This window comes from Sebastes umbrosus, chromosome 12 (genome assembly GCF_015220745.1).
Source record: "Sebastes umbrosus isolate fSebUmb1 chromosome 12, fSebUmb1.pri, whole genome shotgun sequence".
NCBI classification, from domain to species: domain Eukaryota; kingdom Metazoa; phylum Chordata; class Actinopteri; order Perciformes; family Sebastidae; genus Sebastes; species Sebastes umbrosus.
The window spans coordinates 13,844,899-13,869,128 of NC_051280.1; the positions used below are offsets into that span (position 1 = coordinate 13,844,899).

Sequence of the window (24,230 nt, forward strand, 5' to 3'; positions counted from 1 at the left end):
ATAAAGCTCGTACCAATGAGGATGACAGGGCGAACTCCTGAAGAGTTGAGCAGGTTGTCGGGAACGATGACCGTCTCTCCGGCGGTGACAGGTTGGGGCTGAATGACTCCTGACACTGGTGGCTGAGGAGAGGGCACTCCTAATACGGCACCTGGAGGGAAATAAAGGAATTACATGTCAATACTAAGACTAATCACTGTCGCGTAAGTTCAATTTTAACATAATAGTGTTTTACATTATCGAGAAAGAAACACTGCGGCACTATTTGTGGCTGTTGTACTGTGATCACAGACATTTTATAAATGAAGGAAGAAAAATCAGGACAGACAATTTATTTGAAATGATGCTTATATAACCACAATTACTTGATGGTGGCAGAAATCTTCCTCAATCATGTAATTTTTTTTAACCATTTCTGCAACAAGCTCTCCAGCTCTATCTCCATGGAGATACTGGGTGAATCATCCCTAACAACCAGAGAACATCAGGGATGTGGTTTACTCATCCCCAACCCAGAGGGAGAGGAGAGAGGGGGGTGGGGGGTTATCGACAACACAGACTTTGCTCCTAACGGCACAGAAATCCACTTCTGTACACACACATGCTTACACACACATATGTACACACTGCGAAGTGAGTCAAAAAGAAGACACATGACATAAGAGGGTCAATTTACAACCCATCTCACACTGACTCATCGCATTACAGCTCAAAGAGACGCCCCTGATTGGGTTCAGGAACTGACCTGGAGAGCAAACTATCGGCCGGATGGCTGGCACGGGGACGGCCGTCGGTGGTGGGACGGGTACCAACGAGTTGGGATGCCAGCTCCGGTGGCGCTTCTTTGGAGGACCAGAGGTCATGGCTGTGGATACTGAACACCCAAAACAGACACAGAGAACAACGTCAAAACAGAAAATAGAGCAAAAACAAAATGAATGTATAACATACTGCGCTTCTAAAACATATGCAACTTTATTTTCTCTTCAGACAGAATGACTTACCAGGACTGTCTCCTAAGTCAGCAGTGCGATACCCCTGACCTTGAGGCCCTAAAGAGACCTGTGAAGGGCTCAGTAAGGGAGGACGCCCATCAATACCCATGCCATTTGTCGGTCCGTTCACCCTCAGAGCTGTGGGTACTAGAGACACACACGTATGCACATGAATACACACACTAATACACTAGTCTAGATAGTGAAGACTTTATATTTTACTATGTTTAGACTATGTGTTTAATGATTGTGGAAACAAGACTCCAGCCAGAGACAGTTCAGTACAGTCTATGGTTCAGAAAGAGCATATTTGCTACAACCATGCTAATGTCAGCAGCTCTGTGAGGCTGCAAGTAGGCACAGCAGTGCTTTAAAGGTGCTCTATACGATATCTAGAGCATTAATATAGCAGCAAACTGTTTGCTATGTAATGTTAAAGATATAGAGTAGTAATGTCTACCTGAGCAGAGAATGAAGTAGCTTAGCTATCGCCATGTTGAGAGCCGTGCGGAGGCAATAGAAATGCTCTCATGGTGCCTTCAAATGGGGTCGTGTTTACCGTGTTCACGAGAGGTGTCCATATGAACGCCCTCCTCTTGTGGTATTCACAACCTCATAAGTGGAAAGCTTCTGAAAGCTCCGAATTCAAGAGTTGCGACATGTTTGTTGACGTTGTCAGAATTGGCGGAGGCCATGGAAGTTAATTTTTCGGTGCATAGTAAGTTAATATATTGTAATTTTAGTCGTATATTGTTCTTCTTCGTAATTATATAATAGGTCTGAGGACAATGTTGATATTCCCAATGACCTCATCTTTTTTTCTCATTATGCCTTTGCATTTCCTGTATTATGTTACCCGCTTGCTAGCTTGCTAAATTGTTAGCCTTTGTGGCTTCTAGACTCCGACGGTAAATACGTTAATATTGCCGTTGCTGAGCAGCGGTGTTCTCATGAACTAACCACATGAACGCCAAGCATATCGTGCACACAACTTTCCTTGTTGTAAATACGAGCTCACGAGTTTCATTTGAAGGCACCATCAAACTCATTCAACTAACATCAGCAGGCTAACATGCACTCAGTGACAATGCTAGCAGGTATAATATAACATTATTTTAATTATTAAATTAATTAAAAATGATCATATTATAATGTTTACCATGGTCACAATCTTAGCAACATTTGCTAATTAGTACAAAACGCAAAGTGCAGTCGAGGCTGATGACAATTTAATTCATTTTGCAATTATATAGCCGAGTCATGAACTGAAATATTGACAAACTTAAACTTCGACCTGATGATGGCACTAAAGCTAAAATTATTAGATCAGCAACATAATTAGGACTCATCCTCTGGGCACCATGCTTTATGGCAATCCAAAAAGTTGTTGAGATTTAAATATAAAAATATTTTCGCAGCTGTAACTATCTGCTGAGCAATACATAAAAATGATTCAGCACCAACAGGGACTTATTGATTTCCTATACATGAACGTCTATTGCCAATGACTGGATTGGACGTTTTGCAATCTCATATTCACTGTGTTTGCAATACACTAAAACATTGATTGGTGTATGTGTAGCCTTTGCTTGTCAATAGCACAACCTTGTAAAGGAGCTAATGGATAGCAAAGCCTTAACAAGTCATTACAGCATTCCTTCCTTCAGTATTGATTGGTGTGCACACACACATGCATCTGTTTGTGTGTGCAGGTCACGTGTGTTTGTTTGTGTGTGTGTGTGTGTGTGTGTGTCTAAACAGGCCGTAGCAGAGGTTAATCTGGGCTCTGTGGTCAGTCAGGGCTCCATCTGCCTTACGCTGAAACACGTAGCTAAGCAACCATTTCCAGCATACGTACAAGGCCATTTAAGTGTCACTCACATAAGGGCTGATCAGCATCCAAAGCCTTGCACTGTCAAAGCCTGGATGCAACTGGGAATATGGACTAAAATGTGGTGTATGTTATTGTGTGTTTCATCTGCATAGGAAGATTAATAATGCAGCCAAAGTAAAGCACAAAGCAGAGGGGAAATAGACTGATGAAAAGCAGCTTCACCTATTGGTAGAGTCTTGTTTCCAGATGTGGATGACAGAGGTTTGAGGAAACTGCAGTCTCTGCCGAGGTCCTGACTCCCAAAAAAGACAGAGGATGCTTGCGTCGTTCTGGTGGGTGGAGAATCTGGAGGTAAAAACAAGTTGATAAATTTAGGAATAATACATATAACACTCACCAAACTCCCTGCAGTCTTAACACTCATTGTGCCCCTGATTGGTCATTTGGCTGCCTTCCTGCTAAAAATCAAACGCTAACAGACTCTTCTGTCTGTATCCTATGTCAGCTGCACAGTACAAACAAACCACCGCTCTCCTTTTCATTAATCATTCCAGGATAAACAGTCATTTGGAGCGGAGGTGGAGAAGCGCATGTTACTGTGTTTAGCCTCTTGGCTTGTTCAGTGTCAGCGACCTCTTTGGGAGCAGGGTGTACCTGAAGGTCGCAGTCAGGCGAGGGTTATTTCAACAACAGCTCAGCTGTCTAACACATTAATGTGTGAGATCTCTGCTGACAGGCAGCTTCCAGGTTCAGGGAACAAATCAATACTATATAAATCTTTTTTTTTTCAATCAAAGATGGAACAGCCGCTCTTGTTGTGTGAGAGGTCAGAGAAGAAACAGCTCCTTATAGAGAGGCAGAATCTGTCTCGCAGTTATGTGACATTTAACTGTTGGTTGACCTGAAATCATTCAGGCCTTTATTTCATGACACTGTTAAAATTTATACTTGGGGTGACCTCATTTAACAAACAGGGACAGAAATAAATTGTGTTCTGTAAAGAAGTATGCTATCCACAGTTCTTTTTTGGCTTAAAAACATGGCAACATGTCAAGACACCGCAACAACACTTCTACTAACAATAACAAAAATATACTGAAAAGGTTATTTACTATTGATGGAATATCAAAAAAATTAGATGAAACACAACCAACGAAAGCCTCTCTTTATCACAAACTCACTCATAAACAGCAGTATGCAGTGTAGCGGTTCAAGCGCTGCTCACCTAATAAATATCAGGGTTTAGCCACCGCCACCTGTCTCTATGGCAACAACATAAACCTATCAGCAAAAAATCAACCAACGCAATAACTCTTTTTGGTGAAATATATACATTTTGGTTAATATTAAGAAGAATGGAGGCAATCGATTCTACATAACTTTAGTCTGTTTTTAGTCTGTTTACATGTTATATAATCATCAGAAGTTAATCCATGTAGAGCTGCAACCATTAATCAATTAGTTGTCAACTGTTAAATTAATCACCAACTATTTTGATAATCGATTATCCGGTTTGAGTAGGTTTTTTTGGAGAAAAAAATCATTCCAGCTTCTTAAATGTGAATATTTTCTGGTTTCTTTACTCCTCTATAAAAGTAAACTGAATATCTTTGAGTTGTGGACAAAACAAGACATTTGAGGACGTCATCTTGTGCTTTAGGAAACACTGATTGACATTTTTCACCATATTCTGACATTTTATAGACCAAACAACTTATCGATTAATTGACAATGAAAATGATTGTTATTTGTAGCCATAAATCCATGTTAGCCTGAAGGGGACCGCTAAATCTTGCAATTAGAGCTGTCAAATTTTACGCCATAATAATGCTGGTGTTTGGCTTGAGTTTGCCATGTTATGATTTGAGCATTTATTTTAATGCTAAATGCAGTTAATTGATTCCCAATAATAAATATATACATACATTTGCATAAAGCAAGCATATTTGACCACTCCCATGTTGATCAGAGTATTAAATACTCGACAAGTCTCCCTTTAAGGTACATTTTGAACAGATAAAAGATGTGTGATTAAATATTTGTATCGATTGACAGCCCTTCTTCTGCATGCAGTCTCACCTGAGAGGGAGAAGGGAGAGGAACTGTGTCCGCTGGCTCCTCCATTTTCTTTGCTGCTGTGAGAGGATGACGAGCTGGGTTTGGATGTCGACGCGCTGCTGGAGAACTGGCGGGTTTTACAGTCTGAGGAGGAACAGAGAGGAATGAGAAAAAAAACTGTAAACAATACGTAACAAGACAGAAGTGTATTAATGCAGAATTGAAAAGCTGGGATGTTTTACCTTTCCAGCAGATGAGGGGTCCTTTGCACACAGCACCCTGAGAGTTCTTCACCAGGTAGTATTTTAAGTGCTTCTGCTTCTTGGGCTGGGTGGATAACTTCAGGTTGATGTGATTCGAAAACTCAGTGAAGTATCTGAAACCCTTCTCCCCACAGCCCACACAGTTTCCTGAAAAACCTGGAAATAATGCAACAAAAAGAAAAACAAGATTATTGTATTAACATTATTTACAAATATTTACAGTCCAGTCTGGTGTTTTGCCAGCACAGCGCGTATTCATTCATTAAATTCTACCAGGAATTTTAAAATGATGCTGATAGCTATCGTGTCATTCACTCTGATCTCAGACCAGGAGAACAGACTGACCTAAAAGTGCATTCTTCCCATTCTCGTCAGGCAAAAAGCGGCGGTCCACGGCACACGCCAGGATGTGCTCGGGGACGCTGGGGGACTTGGCGCCGACCAGCTCGAAGCCTGCTGGGACTTCGATGAGATCCGTTGCTATGGAGACCAGGCGGAGGTCCTTGCCGGCCTGACAGAACCCTGAGGAGGAGGAAGGATGAAACAGATGTGACATTTAAAGAAGAAATAAAGAAGGACTTCAGGGTGGATTGGATAGTTTATGAAAACAAATCATATCTTCCATAATTCTATCATCTTTAATATGTTTGTACTTCATTCTAAATAAAGGTTTTAGTGTTTCAATATAAATATTTTTAGTTTTTACAGTCCAAATCAAGGCGGTTTTGGGGTTACCGTCCAGTGTGCAGCAGCCGTCGGGGACGGGGGCCTGTAGGTAGGGAAGCGGAGGGCTGCTGCTGTCTGAGTCATCCTCGTCCTCCAGCTCCTCCGGGTCGTTGGAAGAGTGGCCGTTTGTGAGCTCGTGGCCCGGCGGCTCCCCACCATGGAGGTCAGCTTTCGGCTTAATGTCTGATGGACATTTTAAACCAGATTATTTTATGGGTAACAATATATTTTACAGGCAAATTCCTAATAATTATCTAGTAGGTTTGCTGGAAAGAACTATGTAAGTTGACACTAATTATAGGGAGCAAATTATGGAAACTAAAGAGTCTTTTAATCAGTGCACAGCAGGTCAGCGGAACAGGCAAAACATTTGTCCAAAAGTAAACATGCAATTCAACATGAATGAAAAAGTACTAATAATACATGAATTCATTTTTATATGGGTTTTAATTGAGCCGTTCTTTCAAGAAAATTCTTATTTCCTGTATAATTAGTACCAAATAACTAGCAAACTTCCAAGGAAATGATTAGGAAATACAGACCCAACAATATGACAAACAACAACATGACCACAGCTTTGACTCAATATTGATAATGTGTCAGTACTTTGGGTGGAAAAATCAGTACTTTCATATGTACGTGCATATGTTTTTTCAAATGTAGACCAGAGGTGCATGACAAGAAAATCATTAGTGATGTAGACATGACAGTTTCCTACCTTCCATGTTACCAGGATACGGCTCCGGCTCAAGGTAAAGCTGTGTGAAGATGGGCTGCGGATCGCCGCTGCTAGAGCGCAGCGACGCCTCAATAGAGTTGTGGAGAGCCTCTTCAAATCGAGCAGACTTCAGCTGCCCGGCGTATGAATTCCCCATTATCTGTGAGAGCAAAAGAGAAGCAGGATGATGAGCAAAAGATGCACAGTCATGGTACCGTTTATCTCCATTCATTGATTAGTTCCTTACATAAGAACAGCGAGCTCTGCAGATGGCAAACCAGCAGCAGGTGTCTCGTGTTTTCAAATGAACACAGCTGTATCCTTCTGAGGGTTATGATCAGTGTACACCAGTTGGCTTTTTATTCAATATCAGTGCTTCAGTCACAATTTAAAGACTCTCTCACTCTGCCATTTTATAGACCAAACTATTAATCGGTCAATCAAGAAAATAATCATCAAATGAATGATCTTAAGTTGCAGCCCTATTGTATATGTATGGAGAATGGAAGCTGCTCAAATCAAAAATAAATAACTTGATGAATAAATTAATTAAACTCTTTACTGAAGAACATGTCAGACACGAAAACATTTTTATCCAAAGAAAATAATACAGAAATAAATACATTTTGGGAAATAAATAAGGGGAAAATGTAATGGGAAAATAATGCATAAATAAATACATAAATTAAAAAAATTAATGAATATATTTAAAAAATAATTTTAAATAACTAAAATAATAATAATAAAAAAATATAAGTAAATTAAAAAATAAAAATAAATAAATAAATGAATAAAAGGGAAATTTAAATAGGAATGTAAATAAATAGGAAAAAAAGGTTAATAAATAAAGAAGCATATTAAAACTGAAATATCAATTTATGTCATATTTTATCAATTAATTAATGCCTACATTAGTACATTTAATGGCATATGAATTCATTTATTGAGTCATTTATTTATTTATTTTTGCAGCTTTCGTCCTCCATATATAATGTATATGTGAGTGTACTTTCCTGCCATACATGTGTCTGGTTCACCAGAGGTTCCTGCAAATAATAAGAGGAGCTACTATGAAAAATCACACACACATGCACTCAACATATGTATGCTTGCAATCACACCCGCACACACACACAGTTTCTAAAACATAATGGCCAAGGCCAATGGCTTTTTTTTCTCTCTTGTTTTGGCTCTTTCTCCCTCTGCCTGCTCTGCCCCCGTGCCCCCTCCACCCCAGTGTCCACTGGGGGACATCTGCCGGGGTCGGCTGTGTGGGCCTGAGAGGTTGGCTGGCTCTCTGGTGGCAGCTGGCAGCTGGACAGAGGGCCAAAGATGTAGCCTCAAAGAAGAGAGTACAAGAAAGAGACAGAGAGGGGAAGAAAGAGACACAGAAAGAGAAAGAAAGAGACACAGAAAGAGAAAGAAAGAGAGACAGAAAGCACTGACCACTGGCTGTGCTGGTGTCCATTCATTGCACAATGGAGCTTCCTACTCAAACTCCCATTCCTCAGTTTGTCATAACATTTCACTCAATCTGTTTTTAATACCAAGCCAGTAATCAAGAGTGTTCAAACGGTTGGAATAAAGGGGGTTTTGGCTGCTTTCCTGACACACGAGTTTGGCCTGAAGTGCCTCCCGGGTTTGTCCTTGGACTACATCTAACTGGTGCAAACCGGCGGTGTGGTTCATCAACACTGGAGCAGCCAAGTCGAGGGCCAGGTTGAACACTTCAGCTGTTTGGGAAAAGCTCAAACTCCCCATTCTGGCAGCTGTTGAAGCATTTGTGTGTTGTACCTTTACTTTTGATGATAATAAGTTGTATAAGTGACCTAAATTTGAGGTCAGACTTGAGTAATTATTTAACTAAACTGGCCTTTCAGAACTGTTTTTTTTTCCAACCCAACATTAGCCTTGGATTGTAGATGTTTATTTGCATGTGTTGCTATGAAGCAGCTTTTAAAAATAGTATTCATTTCGTTAGAGGGAAAGGTGCACAAATTAGAAATGTAGCCGCAGCAATATGCTAAATGAAAATATGACATAAAACTATTCACAAAACTGAAATAATTTAAAGTGGTAATCCTTCAGATTTCAGTCCTGGTTAATTTAGAATTAATTTAAAATAGATGAGTGAAAACAATGAAACTTTGCTCAGAGTTTAGCAGTCTGGAGTCATTTCGTTGATACATGAACATAGAAATAGAATAGAAAAAAATCTATTTCTATGTAGGTGAGCTTCATGTTTTCTGAATTGTGTACATAGCTCCATTTTTTTGTGTTTATACTTTAAAGCTGAAGTAGGCGAGATTGGAGCAAATATGATTAAAAAAAGTTATTTTTATAAAACGGTCGCTATATCGTGACAGTAGTACATGAAACAGGTATCCTGAAAAAAATCATGTGCCTCTGTGTCTGCATCTGCAAGATTTCACAGACCGGAGGAAAACAAGCAGTCAGAGCTGATCTGAGGTCCGCTGTCCATCTGCTGTCTATGAGAGCTGTCAATCACTCGCAAACTCCGACCAAACGGTCAAACTAGGCAGCGCTGATCATCACCACAGACATTTTATAATACTGCAAATGTACATATATATAAATATTGCACTTTCATCATAGGCCATAGGCTCAGTAAACCATTGCGAGACCTCCTTCAGCGATAGATAGTGACTTAACAGACATTCATTTTAATGAAAATCTTTGAGATTGCCACTTTAAGCTATTTTGCTCCTAACATAGGCCAATGAAAAATCAATCATGTGTTAGATTTGTAGATTAATTGATTACAACTACTTTTTTTTTAATTACAGCTGCAAGTAACAATTCCTTTCAATATCGATTAATCTGATTATCTTCTCAGTTAATCGATGAGTCGTTTTCTCTATAAAATGTCAGAAATACCCCATGGGGAGGTCTTCAAATGTGTTGTTTAGCACAACCAATTGTCCAACACCTAAAGATATTTAGTTTTCTTTTCTAGGAATGAAATCAATGATTTCTTTTAATTGTACTGTTCATACTGTAGCACGGTCAGTGAATCAATATCTAGTAGATACAGAGTGTCTTTTGGCCACACAGAAACCCTGAACCTTTTTATTTTGTCAATACTGGGCAGAGTGGGAATCAAATTGGAGCTGCCTTTCTCCGCCTGGACAGGTTCCAGACCCTGTGTTTACCTAACAACCTTCCTGAGGAGGAACCTGACCAACCCAGACAAAAGACAAGATTAACATTGCCTGACTGTGCTGTCAAAGAGATAAGCAGCTTAACAGAATGAAGCTACAGTATTTTTTGCTTAACTGATGGAGGAAGGTGGCTGCACAGAGAGACAAAGACAGACGGGGGGGTGAAAAAAAAGAAAAGAAATGAGTGCCTGAAGGCGTTTTTAAGCAGCCGCTGCCTGTTCGATTGTGAAGTCAAAAGAGGCTCTGGAGGCTCCTCTTGGCTGGCTGACCCTCAAGCCTCAGAGGACAGATTTGCCATTAACCTCGCGCAGGCTGAAGGTGAACACAGAGGATGACCTTTTATCACTTGCGCAACTTAAAACAAAGCGTGACTGTTGTAGAGGTTGCTTAGCGGATGCTTCTGGGGTGTGACTCAGGTGGTTGCTAAGGTCAGATGTAGTGGCGGGGAGGGCGTTTCAGGTGAGTCAGCGGCTGCTTGATGGATGGTCAAACATGATGAGTGGACTCAGTTTAGTGTTCAAAGACTAGTGGCTTAAAAAGGGGCGACTCTAAAAACCGGTCAGATGGTCAGTCAAGGCCGTTCCTCGGCTCCTGGGTGGCATCAACAGATTGCATGAATGTGACCTCGGGTCAAAGTGAGGTAGTCTAATCTCCACTCAGTAGAGTTGAGAGAACCAAGACAGAGAAATTATGATAACACAGACACTGAAATTAATTTCCAACAGATGAGCATTGAAAACACTCACGTTGTCGGATTGTTCCCAGGCGTGAAGGGACTCGTTCACCTCTGCTACATGCTGGATCGCTACCACTCAGCGGAAACTTCCAGCAGAGACGTTCCACTCAGTGCTTCGAGACCTGGGGGAGAGCACGGAGATAACACAAATGAAACATTTTATACCTCCTGAAAGATATGCTGTGGCATACCGAGGTTAGGTTTTCTCTAAGTAGCCAGTATGATACAATTGTGTTAATCTCGATTTATTAAAAACTCAGCAAACAGGGTCCCGAAAACCAATTTTGAGCAACAAATTTCAGGCTAAAACCCCCAAAGACATTAATTTTAACAAGTAATTCAGTGTTTGATTCAGCTTTCAACACTTATTTTTCCCAAAATATGGAGAAAAAAAATCACATATATTAGCCAACTTGTTCCCACTGCATTCTCACATTACAGGAATTTTCAAAAAATCAATCTCATTGAGACAACGTGACACGCTTTTCTTGAAAAGACACTCTCAATAAATTATGTGAAATGACAGATCAAGGCAGATTGCTGCATTACATCTCAAGAAAAGTACAATTTATTCTGGAAAATTTTTGAAAGGATATTTGTGCTGTTGCAGATATTTTACTACTGCAACAGCAGAAATAATATATATATATATATTTTTTTTTTGCAGGACAAAAACAACACTGAGGTAATTTGCCATTATATGGAAAGCCAAAAAACATTAACAGTTTACAGTCTGGTAATACCTATTTTTCCTCAAACATGAAAAAAATCTACTTTTCTTGCATTCTCACATTACATTTCTTGAAAAGACACTCTCAAAACATGATGTAAAAAGACAGATTGTTGCAGTATATCTCAAGAAATTTCTATTTATTCTGGAAATTATTGAAAGGATTTTTTTTTAAAAAACTTTTGACAAACAGCTGAAATAAAAAAAATATGAGTGTAGGACTTAGTCAATTAATAGTAATTTAATAAAAATAAATTTGCAGGATAAAAACAATGTTGAGGTAATGTGCCATTGTATGGAAAGCTGCAGTATATCTCAAGATTATTGAAAGGATATTTTTTTATCAAACTTTTGACAAACTGCTGAAATAAAAAATTTAAATTGTAGGTCAGTAATTTAATAGTTATTTAATAAAAAAAACGTGCAAGATAAAACCAACGTTGAGGTAATTTGACATTGTATGTTAAGCCCAAACCCTAACTTGTTTTCATGTATGCTCCAGAAAGCCTCCAGGTCACCACGGTCTATAGAACATGCCCTTTCACAAAATGAATGAGTGCACTTATGGCCACTCAAACATTAACAGCAGCTCCTACCATGACATATGTACTCACTACTCCAAGGCTATAAGGCGTTATGTGACACCGTGTGCCCGGGGCTATTTTCATAAAACACAATTGGGTGTTTTAGTTTGTAGCTGCGCTCACTTCACACACAGTCGCTCCACTCTGAATGGATTTGCCGGTTACTTTGACCCTTTGACACAGTATTGTTTAGCCACTCAGGCTCTGATATAACGCAAGCAAAGTTCCCCTCAAAACACACGGGCTGTCACAATCTACCCCGTCATCACTTCTGACTGTGTAGTGCTGTTCTATAAGAGGGAGGTCGGTCTGGGGGTCAAAGTCCTCCAAAAGGCAAGTGTACATAAGCTGGTTCAACTTGCATTAACTGACCACAATGTAACTTATTTTGTGAATGATTAACCAGCTTGATACAGATGATCAAGGCAAAGAGTTAAAAAGGTCAATATATGTCAGACAGAAACCTACTGAATTGCTTACTGAAAGAAAATGATACCAGAATTCAATGTGAAATGTACTATTCTGGCTAAAGCAGCATAACACAAGTTCATGCTTTCCCCTCCACTGGGTGTTCCCACAACAGTCTCTGCTAATTACCCCGGGAGCAGAGTCTTGAAATATTTTGATGCTTATCTAGTCGTGACGAGATAGACGACACAGAAGGAGACGCAGATGGCTCCCGAGATGAAGACGAAGGAGCCGTTACACGAGCTCAGCCTGAGGTGCTTAATGAGGTTCCAGTAATGACATTTGAGGGGAATGTCCAGTTTCCAGTTTCTGTAAATCATACAGTCAAACGGCTGTGTGTCATACCCACAATGCATAAAAATGTATATAGGAAGTAGCAGGAAGTTTGATAATATCGCAGTTAAGGAATATCTAATTTGAGTATTGTTCCAAATTGTTCCATTAACTTTTGTTAAAACACTTTTTTTTTTACAAATGCAACCATGAAATTGCTTAAATCCCCATTATGGCTGATATTTTACATTGAAGACCATAATCAAAAGTCCCTTTTAGTCAAAAAAGACGTTTATTTATTTGCAATTACTGAAGGGTGGAAAGAAAAAAGTTTAAAAGTGTATGAATGTTGCAGGTAAGGATAGATTTTGATCGCTGCTAATGTTAAATTGAGGTATTAATATTCTTCAAATGTAAAATATGGCACTAAGACAAAGGCACACATTAATGTAAATACAACTTAAAGAATCTAGCATGAATGTTCATATTCTTTACATTTTCTATATTTGGTATGTTTTGTTAAGTGCAAATGGTGACACGTTTGGCTCACATGTTGTAAATTAAAGCTCATAAAAGGCATTTATCCCAAACATTCTTTAGATATCTCACTCTAATTGAGCTGATCTTACTTTTAAACCTGCCTTCCCTTCTTTTGTTTCTCCCTCAACTAACTGCATACATGTAACTACATGACAGTGTTTACACCAGAGGGAGAGAGGCAGGATCACGACCTGGTCTGATCACATTCTGAGTCAGCAGACCCTTCAAGTCAACGCCAAACACATTTCCAAATGAATGTGGCGAAATCCTCCTACTCTTTTATTCACTTTCCACATAAATATCTGATAAAAAGAAGCTGTTGATACTGTCCATACAGTTCAAAGCTGCTCAATAAACACCTACAGTGACCTAAAAACGAGTTAATTCTGAATTTATTTAAATATTCTTTTTACTTCAGTCATTAAAATAACCGCAGATAAGATGTTAATGAAAATTTGATAAGTATCTAACACCTCATTGTCATGCATTAACATTTTAAGTCCATGCCAATAGCTGAAATGCAAAAGAGAGCTGTTAACATTAGAAAAGCTGCGGTGAAAAGACACTGCCCATCAGACATGAGAGAAAGGGGGGATGGGGTAAGAAATGAGCAAAAAAAAAAAAAGACAAACATCCCTCCACGCTGTCTAAATTAGGTGCTAAAAGCCCATCTCATTAATGCTACATCAGGGCCACATGTGATGTGACACACAGATAAAAATGAAAGTGTCTCCTGTACCTTCCATGACTACTGGACCAGCAGATGAAGCTCTTAAAATCCAAATAAAATGCAGTAAATTCCAAATGTGAAGGCAGCTTTTTCTCAGATTAAAGTCCAATTTAGATGATATTAATCCTTCTGGGAAAAAGAAAAGTTGATATCCAGGCAGCATATGGAGTTTCACTCGTTTCTGGTATGCCTCAAGTCACCTTTGTCATGATACTCTATAGAGAGGAATGGGAATCCCACTCTTTCCCTCAGAGCAGCAGAAACCCTCCCTCTCTCTCTCTCTCACTCACAAACAAACAACACACACACACACACACACACACACACACACACACACACACTAACACATTCACAGACCCCTCCCCCTATCCCTATGCCCTCCTCTGTCCTGTGCCATTTGCCAAGGAGGGGGGGAATCCACCAGGGGCTCATTCATCTTGGCCCCGCTGACCCCCTGTGGTGACAGATGCTCTTGGAGGCCTGCGGAGCTGTGAGGAGGTGGGGGGGGGGAACAAAGAAGAAGGTCCCGCATTTCCCCGCTGCCACACAGCCGCGGCGCCCTGCCACGCGTGACCCCCAGCACGCCAAGACACTGAGTCAGGTGGATGTTTTCATTTTCTGGAAAAAGGGCGGAGGGGAGGGTTGGGGGGTGAATCAAACTTTCGCTCTCACGCTCTCTTGCTGCTGACACACTCAATTTTTTTTTTTTATTGGGGGTCAATTCAGGAGACAGGAGAATCCGTCCCCAGAATGTCAGGTCAGCTTGAGCATTTTGTCTTGGTAGCCATGCCCGGGATTGACCCCACACTGGGATTTTTACTCCCGCTATAAATACCAGTGGCTCATCTGGTCAAAATAAATAAACGGAGATGCACCACAAATCAACAGGCGCTGGCAGATGTTAGGGATTCATTAGAGCCTATAGTGATCAGGGCTATAGCACCTTATCATGATATCGCTAAATGGAGAGGGGTGCTCATTTCCAGGAAGGGCTCCAGAGTGAAGTTAGTTATGTGTCACATCAATGCTAAAACATGCACGTCTACATACAACATCAGAGCGGAATGTTAAACTATACTTCAAAATATGAGACTAAATCAATCTTCCCTTGAGTCCTTATTGATTTAGACATTAAGGATTTACAATCTCATAGAGCAACAACGATTAATCGATTAGTTGTCAACTATTAAATACATCGGCAACTTTTTTGATAATCGATTAATCGGTTTGAGTAATTTTTAAAGAAAAGAAGTCCAAATTCTGATTCCCGCCTTTCCCTTACAGAGAAAATGCGCAAAGATTGTGGTCCAGCGTTGGAAACCTCCTCCTGATATTTCAAGTATTCACTGGCTTTGGAGCTTTTTGGACATTTCTTATCTGGAACTATCATCAGCAAGAGTCAATGATGCACAACACAATTATAATGTGGACAAACTTGATATCTAACTGAAAAGATCTTCCATCTAAATAAGGATGGTCTGTCTGTGTGGATATCACTATCCTGTTGGTTGGTGGAAGGGAGAGGCGTGGACTGAGGGGTTAGTGGGAGAGGGATGGGGGTTGAGGGTTTACTGGGTGAAATGATTGAAATGTTCAAAATGTAATCGGCAACCTGTTGTTCTGTCTGTGATTTCTTGGTGTTACAATAATGGTTGAAATAAAAAATAAGTGATAGATAAAGTTAAAAATTCTCTGATTCCAGCTTCTTGAATGTGAATATTTTCTGGTTTCTTTACTCCTCTATGACAGTAAACTGGATATCTTTGAATTGTGGACAAAAACGAGAAATTTGAGGACGTCATCTTGGGCTTTGGGAAACACTGAGACACATTATTCACCATTTTCTGACATTTTATAGACCAAACAACTAATCGATTAATCAAGAAAAGAATCATAAATTGCAGCCCTACAATCTAATATCAACTATTACATTTTGAATCTTCAATCTTTTTCTATTCAAGGTGGCTGAAATTCTGTAACACACTTAACGTAATCATTTACTGTGGCTGCCTCACGCATGTAAAGTTACAGTAGTATTCGCCCTAAAAAGACTCCTGTGTCTGTTTTCCTGCCGACTAATTGATGCCAAGTAAAGTCAGCAAGAATTTGTCGGGTAAATAGTAGGTTTGAGTGAACTCACATCTACTTGATGGCAGGGAAGAAGCACTCACCATTTACCATGACACAGCATCTTTAGTAGGGCTGCCCCCACTTAGTCAATTAGTCAACTAATCGGTCGTTTTGGTCTTAGTCGACTAAGATTTATTTAGTAGATTATTTGTTTTTTATGCTTTTTCAAGAAACTTATGAGCACATCTCTGGTAAACACAAGATTTAAAGTGGTGCTTTTGTGTGAGTCTGTGTGGAGAAACTCAGTTTTCAGTTTTTTAATCTGTCGATTAAATCAACTAATCGATTAGTCGACAAAATCGTATGAGTGTTAGTCGTCTAAGGTTATTTTTTGGTCGAGGACGGCCCTAATTTTTAGGTCTTTAATACCAATATTTTGCCACAAATGAATCGATTAGATTCATGAAGAGTTGAAATTGCTTTTATTGAGATGAGAGGAAGAAAATGCGGATGTATCGTTGGGTTTTTGTGTGAACTTTAACAGAAAATACCTTCTTAAAATGTAAAATAATAATAGCAATTAATGATTACAATAAACCCTGCTTAAAAACTGTCACATTATCAACATCTCCCTTTAGGTTTCTTGCTTCGCTGAGCCGTGTGACTGCTGTTCCAGTTCATTACCACGGACACACAGTCAACAGTTGTTTTAATCAAGTCGTGTGCAGCTCTTCTCACCTCCTCTCCAATGGTTATATTGGGGCACCGTCAGTGCGACGGCGGCTGTAAACCACCAAGCGAGCCAATCAGGGCCTCCATTAGTCCTTCATGCACTCGTTTCTCTCAATCAGCCACATTTGTCTAAACATTGGGCTTGAGTTTGACTGTGAAATTTGTCCGGCTGTTGCTGAAATTAGACCACACATGGGAGCCCATCGGTGAGTCTCGAGCAGTGCTTTCGGATTATATTTGACATATTTAAGTGATAGACATATTGTGAATTAACTTATCAGGTGTTACATAAGTGAAATGTCTTAAGCGTAGCCACAAGTTCAGCTGGGGGAAAAGAGCTGTCAGTGTGATTTATGTCCGAGCCCCTGACTTTGACGCGGCCTGTCTTAAATAGCCCATTTAGAACGGAGATAATGAGTAAACCCGGCATTTTCTTTGGCCTCAAAAGACACTGTGCAAAAAAAAACAAAACAAAAGAGTGTGGATTGAATGCTCGCCCGCCCCCCAAGCCCATCCTTCACCGCTGCATTGAGCTCCTGCTAAAGTCTCTGACAAAGGGGAAGTATCCCTGCCACCGCCACCTGAGGAAAGACGAGTCACATGATCAGCCGTGTGGGGGGTTTCTAGGAGAGGGGTTCTTCCTCTCTTGGGATTCCCAGAGGAGCGCCGCAGCTTTTGTGTTAGCTGACTCAGCAAATAGCTGCCTAACCTACAGCACATTAGGATGGCTTCAACTGGTTACGTAACACGGCACGGTTGAGGCTCTGATGAGCATGAGGATGAACCGACAAATCGAGACATGAGAGATCAGGTGGTGGAGGAAGTACAGCAACCGAGGTGCCAACTAGCACGTCTGACTCTTATAATAAGAAAACAATCCTGCAGCTCATCTGTCAGAAAAACAAAAAAAGAAAACAAAACCTCCACCATGTGAAAATTCCCGCGACAGAATAACCCTTTTCTACCTGCTTCACGTGGGCAACCTGACGCCAAAGGTGTGAGGACTCGCACCGCTGTTTACTATCCGGGTGGCTTTAATTTCCTTATAAAAGCCCCACACAACCTTCTCCAAAACCCCCCCTCCACCCGCGCCTCGGGACTACCTGCTGGGCCCTGAAGTGCAAATCGGCGCTAGTGAGGATAGCAGATGAGCTAAGGTCATTCATGGCTTTCCAGTGGGCCACACAAACAAAGGGCAAACATTCCTAGCTGAATGCCATTGCTGAAGCAACAGAGAGAAAGAGAGGGAGACAGAGCAGGGCTCAGTGGAGATAATAGCCTGAGGGTGCATGTGTGTGTGTGCGTGTGTGTGTGTGTGTGTGTGTGTGTGTGTGTTCTAGGGGATTATCTGTGGAACTATAAAGTGGGGTGAACCAGGGTTTAAGGCCTGGTGTGACCAGAGGGAACGGGGGCTGGGTACAGGGCCCTGCAAAGGAGAGGCGGACAAAAGGAGCATTTGGGCAGATGAAGAAGTCATCATCATTAAGCCACTGGAAGTTTACTGTCCAGTTATAAAACTCATTTCAAAATTAGGGGCTTGGGGGGTGCGTGTGAAAGGGCAGCAGGGCCGGTGGAGGCCTGCGAGGGGCTGGAGGGCGGTCGGTGTGGTGGCTCGCTGAGGAACAGTAGCGCTAATTCATTAGGGGACAAGAGGCCTTTGTGTTAACACCAGGTTGATTGGAGTGGTGACCTTGCCACACACTCTGGCCCGCAGCGGATGAGTTTAAGGGCAAGGCATTTAACCTTAAACTAAATGTGAGCCGCGGACAAAGGCCGGCATCGTTTAATGGCACGGGTCCAAGCAAACAGATAGCTGACGCAGCACAAATGGAAAACAAGCCTAAGTAACCAACTTATGGATAACACTTTAGACGGTTTACAGTAAAATTATAACTAATATTACAGCAATATTACTTGATAAAAAAAAAAGGTTTCTTGTTTTATTAAATAAGTGGTGATCATGTTAATTGCAATGTAGTCAAAGTTTTGGGTGTTTCAGACAACCAGAAAACTTCTTTTTATACTCAAGAATAGGGCTGCAACTAATAATAATTTTCATTATGGATTATTTTCTTGATAAATTAGTTAATATTTTGTCTTTAAAATTCCACAAAATAGTGAACATTGCCCACTATAATTATCCTGCACCCAAGGAAGTGTATTCAAATAGCTTTTTTTTTGTGTCTAACCAGCTGTCCAAAATCTAATTCAGTTTAGAGCTGCAACGATTAATCGATTAGTTATTCTAGTTAGTTAGTTAACTATTAAATTAATCACCAAATATTTTGATAATCGATTAATCGCTTCTAAGTCATTTTTGAAGAAAAAAAAGTCAAAATGTTCTGATTCCAGCGTCTTAAATGTGAATATTTTCTGGTTTCTTTACTCCTCTGTGACAGTAAATTGAATTTCTTTGAGTTTTGGACAAACCAAGACATTTGAGGACTTCATTTTGGGCTTTGGGGCACACTGATCAACACTTTTCACCATTTTCTGACATTTTATAGACTAAACAACTAATCAATTAATCGAGAAAAAAATCAACAGATTAATCGACAATGAAAATTGTCGTTAGTCGCAGCCCTAACTAGTTTACTAAAATATATGACAAAGAAAAGCAGCAAATATTCACATTACAGAAGCTGGAACCAGAGAATTTTTGGCCTTTTTGCTTGAACTAATGAATCAATTAGTGAAATAGTTACAGATTTTCGTCGATCGACTAATCAACTAATTGTTTCAGCTCAACACAAAATGATGCCTTCACTTAAGTTTTTCACACAGCTGACCAAAACAATGCAACTGGACAATGGCTAGTTAAATGTTTTGTGTTATTGTGGTGATTCTAAATAAACATGTTCTAGAAATGAACAAGTTAATACAATATATCGCTAGCTGTGATTATTTTGATTAGAAACTGATCACATATCTAATTTTCTTCCAATTTCATCCTCATAAGAAAAGGTAAAAAGCTCAAATTCCACCATGTTTTGCCAAAAATGTCAGTCCTTTGCTAATGTGACCAGTAAGCAGAGGTCAGTTCTCATGGCCAATAGAATAAGTGAAGGACGAGTGACAGTTTACAACGCTGTTCATGACTGTGTAATAAAAAGGAAGGCCTGTCAGTGAACCCAATCTGCATTTTACAGCGCTGCCGGGTTGAACGTCAGTTCACCTATAGTCCGAACAACAGGGAGAGACACTGGACCCTAATGCATTTATGGACTTATTCAGCGAAGCCATATTGAATAAGACAACAATGAGTTCTATTTCATACTGTAAAGCTGTCAGCAGCAGTGGTCAAACACCGGTCAATGGTAAAGGGCAAGAGGAGGGGAAGGAGAAAAACAAGTTAAAAACATGAGCAGCTGCTAGATTTTAGCTTTAAATAATCCCAAACCTTCTATTTCTTTACAAAAGAAGGTCAAATTAATCTTATTGTACATGAATTCACTTATTCACCAGTTCCTTAATTATAGCCTGTATCTTATTCTGATCCTCCACCATATCGCCACATCTTCTTCTAACATCTGGTCCACACCTAATGGCTCATCCCAGAGCAGATCTTTGATGCTGGTTGACCAGGCCTTGTCCTGGCCATAAACTGTTGTTTAGACAGCCCTGTTTGTTATGGGGTGTAAAAGGAGAGCCATGGATCACGTTGAGAGGGCCAACACTATCAAAACACGGGCTCTTATCAGATGACAGATCTAGCAAAGGGGTCAGGTTCTGTTTCCAGGGCTGGCCTGATCTGCACTCCACGTCACGCGTCAGGCAGACGGAGGTGACGTGATAATAATAACGGGGGATTTCAGAGATGATCACCGTGTCAGTTAACCTTTCAAAAACCTAGAGCCTGACCAATTTGGTGCCCTATAGGCAAGATTTTAGCTGGTGGCCAGTTCCACCACCAACCATTGAGTTCAATATATTCAAACAGAAACTGAATAGCTTTATGTCTTTGAGATTAAGCAGATTACACTTAAAAGAAGAAAAAAAATAGGGCCTATTTGATAGGTTACATAGTTATGTTGGTGTGGGCTTTTTTTGTAATATTTTGAAATAGCACCATTAAAATAGTATTAGTAAAAAATAGTAAAAGGTATATATATATATATATATATATATATATTTTTTTTTTCCTCCCTCATTTTGGGCACCCTTAGCATTCGCCTATGCCGCCTATGTCTAGGGCCGGCTCTGCAAAAAACCAAATACATTAGGATGGTTTTGTATTGTTTAACCTCAGTTTTGGTAGCAATACCAAAAACATATGTGTGTCAAAATAATCTCAACTCAATTTATGATCTTCACTTTATTTTATGGTTATGTCATTGCTGAATATTTTCCTGGTAGTAAATATATCTTATTAACAAAAATACTGAATAAGACAATGAATATGACAGCTTTCGTACTGGACCCCTTTTCATACTCGATGCTACAAACACATTTGTAGGGCTGCAACTAACAATTATTGTCGATTAATCTGTTGATTATTTTCTCGATTAATCGATTAGTTGTTTGGTTATAAAATGTCAGAAAATTGTGAAAAATGTCGATCATTGTTTTCCAAAGCCCAAGATGACGTCCTCAAATGTCTTGTTTTGTCCACAAATCAAAGATATTCAGTTTACTGTCATAGAGGAGTAAAGAAACCAGAAAACATTCACATTTAAGAAGCTAGAATAAGAGAATTATTTCTTTTTTTTAATAAAAAAAATTACTCAAACGGACTAATCGATTATCAAATTAGTTGGTGATTAATTTAATAGTTGACGACTTATCAATTAATTGTTGCAGCTCTACACATTTTGATCGGTTCTCCAAAAGTACCCTGCTCTAGAGCTGAAACAATTAGTCGATTAATCGATTAACTGATACAGAAAATTAATTAATTATTTTATACCTTTTTACAAGACTACAACAGCTGGTTTCAGCTTCTTAGATATAAGAATTTGCTTTTCTTTGTCTCATGTGATTGTAAGCTTCAGGAAACTCAAATGGGCATTTTTCACTATCATCTGACATTTTATAGGTGATTAATGAATTAACTGAGAAATAATTAGCACATTAATTGATAATGAAAACAGCTATTAGTTGCAGCCCTACCCTGCCCTACCCAAAGCCACGTCAAAGATAAAGACGTCAATTGTCTGTGTCTATTGCCACTAAACATTTTGGAAACTTTTTCTAAATAAAGGAATATAAATAAAAGGCACTGATACAAAAGACAGGCGATCCACTCAAAGCTGAGACAAAGTTCTTCCCTGAAAAGTTCACACAACTGACACACTAACTCAATTTAGCCAAGCATCAGCACTGAGCACTCATGGAGGGGACATAAGAAAGAGGTCTGTTGTGTTTATCAGGCGTCCAGAGAGAGACCCAACTTCCACAATAGGACCTCTCCTTTCTTTTCCTTCCTGAAAAAAAGTCTCGGCCACCTTGAATCCATTTCAGTGACACCGTGACAAAGAGGCTTCTCAGTGTCCCGACGAAGGCGCCTCCTCTCCTTTCCCTCTAAACTTCCTTACCGGGCGATCAGCTGGATCCATCATGTCCCTCTTCCTGACCCCAGGCGGCATCGCTGCATCAGCAGCACCCCACCCCCGTCACCCCCCCTCACTCTTATACCACATCCCCTCCATCACCCCCCACCCTCCGGATTAATAAGCACCAGGTTGCCCTCGGTGACAGGACCCACACTTAAATCCCATCAGTCCTCCTTACTGCAGCAAGAGCCATGGCATCAGCAGGACTCTTTTTTTTTGTCTTAATGGGACAATGGAAGCAGAGCTGTCCTTTGTTGAGGGCTTGACCCCACACACAAACCGTGCTGATGTGAAAAAGTGACAGTAAACCTATTCAGGCCTTGTTGCACTTCATCCTGCACTGATCCCTCTGAGAGATGAGATACTTTACCAACTGGCAGATGTGACAGTTAAGACAGGGCTCCTTATACCAGGTAGAAATATTAGAAACGGTTAATACAGCACTCAGGTGCCAAGTGATAGAGAATCTGAATAAAAAGAAAAGAACAATGTTAGGACTTCAAATGTGTTCCTTCCTTCTTTTCAGCCATGTTCCTTAAAACAGCCAGGATGCTGAAGTTAATGGATAAATGGGCCATTTGAAAATGTTTCACAATGTTCCTACTTAGCACTAAACCATGGGTAATTTTTGTTTAAAAGAATTATCTTTCATACCTAAGCACAGAGCAAGTTTGTCCAAGCCACATATTTTTCCAACCGTATTTGTAGCTTTTTCCAATTACTCTGGGCTGTGAGTAACTCTTAGGCTTCAGTAAAGACACACAACTTCACTCTTTCAGCTTAACATCAGACTCCCAGCTCTGCCATTACACCCATTACTCTTACATTTACAACAGTAAATACTGCTGCAAGTGAAATAATAACTGTTGGAGTAATGATAAATTAATGCCACAACAGTCCAAAATGTTATCCAAAATATTCCAATGAAATTATGGGTGAGAACCAGAGGGGTGTAAGTGACATTTTATGTGAAAATTAGTTATATATATCAAATAAAAGCTCCTGATGAGCTCTTTCTATAGCCAAAAGGGCACATGAGAAGTCTAAACCAATCCAGAGATATGAATCAAAAACCAAAAGACCTACCATTGAATACACTGAATTATTTTGGGCCTAAGTGCACTTAAAAAAAAATAAAAATCTTTTTTTTTTATAAATTTCAATTCATTAAGTATATTGTCATCCACATGTTTATGAAGTTTTAATATTAAAGATTGGATTTAATAAACAAAGTCACAAAGTGTGGTCATTTTTTCTTTTGGCCCTCCAAGTTGGTCAAATGTCACTTATGCCCTTCTGGTTCTCACCCTTCGATTAATGCACCACAGTGTGTTATGCTGCAGCATAAATGAGTAGACGAGAAGATCAATATCACTCTCATGTCCCCTCAAGATAAGGCTACAGCCAGGAGCCGATTACCTTAGCTTAGCATGCGGAAACAGCTGGCTCTGTTAGAGAGGGCAGCGGTTTGTACCTACGGCGACTGCAGGTTGCATTTTGTATTGTTAAGTCCACAGAATGAGGACAAAAATTGCATAAGCAGTTTAAGCATTCCTATCTTGGCCCTGCTGCTCTTATCACAGGGGACAAAGACAGAGAGAGACTCTTTGCACGTGAATATGTGCTTTTTTCTTATCGAAGCATGAAGCTGAGCTTCCGGAGATCTGAAGGACAAAACATAACATTCGGATGGGTGTCAAATTAAAGGAAGAACTGACAAAGTGTCTGATTAAGGTGTCAGACACAGTCTCTGTCTATCTATACTGTGGGGATGAATGCCATTCTCCCAAAAGATACTCCCTCATTGGGCGTTTTAATGATGATGGTGGAGAGCGCTGCCTAAAGCCTGATTTATGGCTGTCGTAGTGAAGCCGGCGCGAGGTTACGCACACCAGAAAGTTACGTCATCGTGGCTTTTGCGTGATGCACCTCTGAATTTTTGTAACTACGCGCCTACTGCGCACGCTGCATTTTTCATTTCAACATGGACGCCTATGAGGGAAGACTGGCCGAGACATCTCTACAACTGTTCATTGAGA

At 40.0% G+C, this 24,230-nt stretch overlaps 1 protein-coding gene across 5 annotated transcripts in view; it reads right to left on the bottom strand.

The window, feature by feature from the left end:
- Positions 1-24,230, bottom strand: part of greb1l (GREB1 like retinoic acid receptor coactivator) — a 55,070-nt gene that overhangs the window by 19,663 nt on the left and 11,177 nt on the right. For 4 of the 5 annotated variants that reach the window (XM_037787905.1, XM_037787903.1, XM_037787904.1 and 1 more), the window contains exons 2-11: positions 10,523-10,634; positions 6,595-6,754; positions 5,886-6,059; positions 5,496-5,672; positions 5,130-5,306; positions 4,909-5,031; positions 3,052-3,174; positions 1,005-1,142; positions 746-874; positions 14-151 (exon numbers count right to left, since the gene is read on the bottom strand). In XM_037787905.1, coding sequence (XP_037643833.1) covers positions 14-151; positions 746-874; positions 1,005-1,142; positions 3,052-3,174; positions 4,909-5,031; positions 5,130-5,306; positions 5,496-5,672; positions 5,886-6,059; positions 6,595-6,751 — 1,336 coding nt within the window. In that variant the 5' untranslated portion in view covers positions 6,752-6,754; positions 10,523-10,634. Of the gene's footprint in view, positions 1-13; positions 152-745; positions 875-1,004; positions 1,143-3,051; positions 3,175-4,908; positions 5,032-5,129; positions 5,307-5,495; positions 5,673-5,885; positions 6,060-6,594; positions 6,755-10,522; positions 10,635-13,846; positions 14,036-24,230 lie in introns of those variants that run through there. The other variant, XM_037787902.1, reaches the window with a different exon arrangement.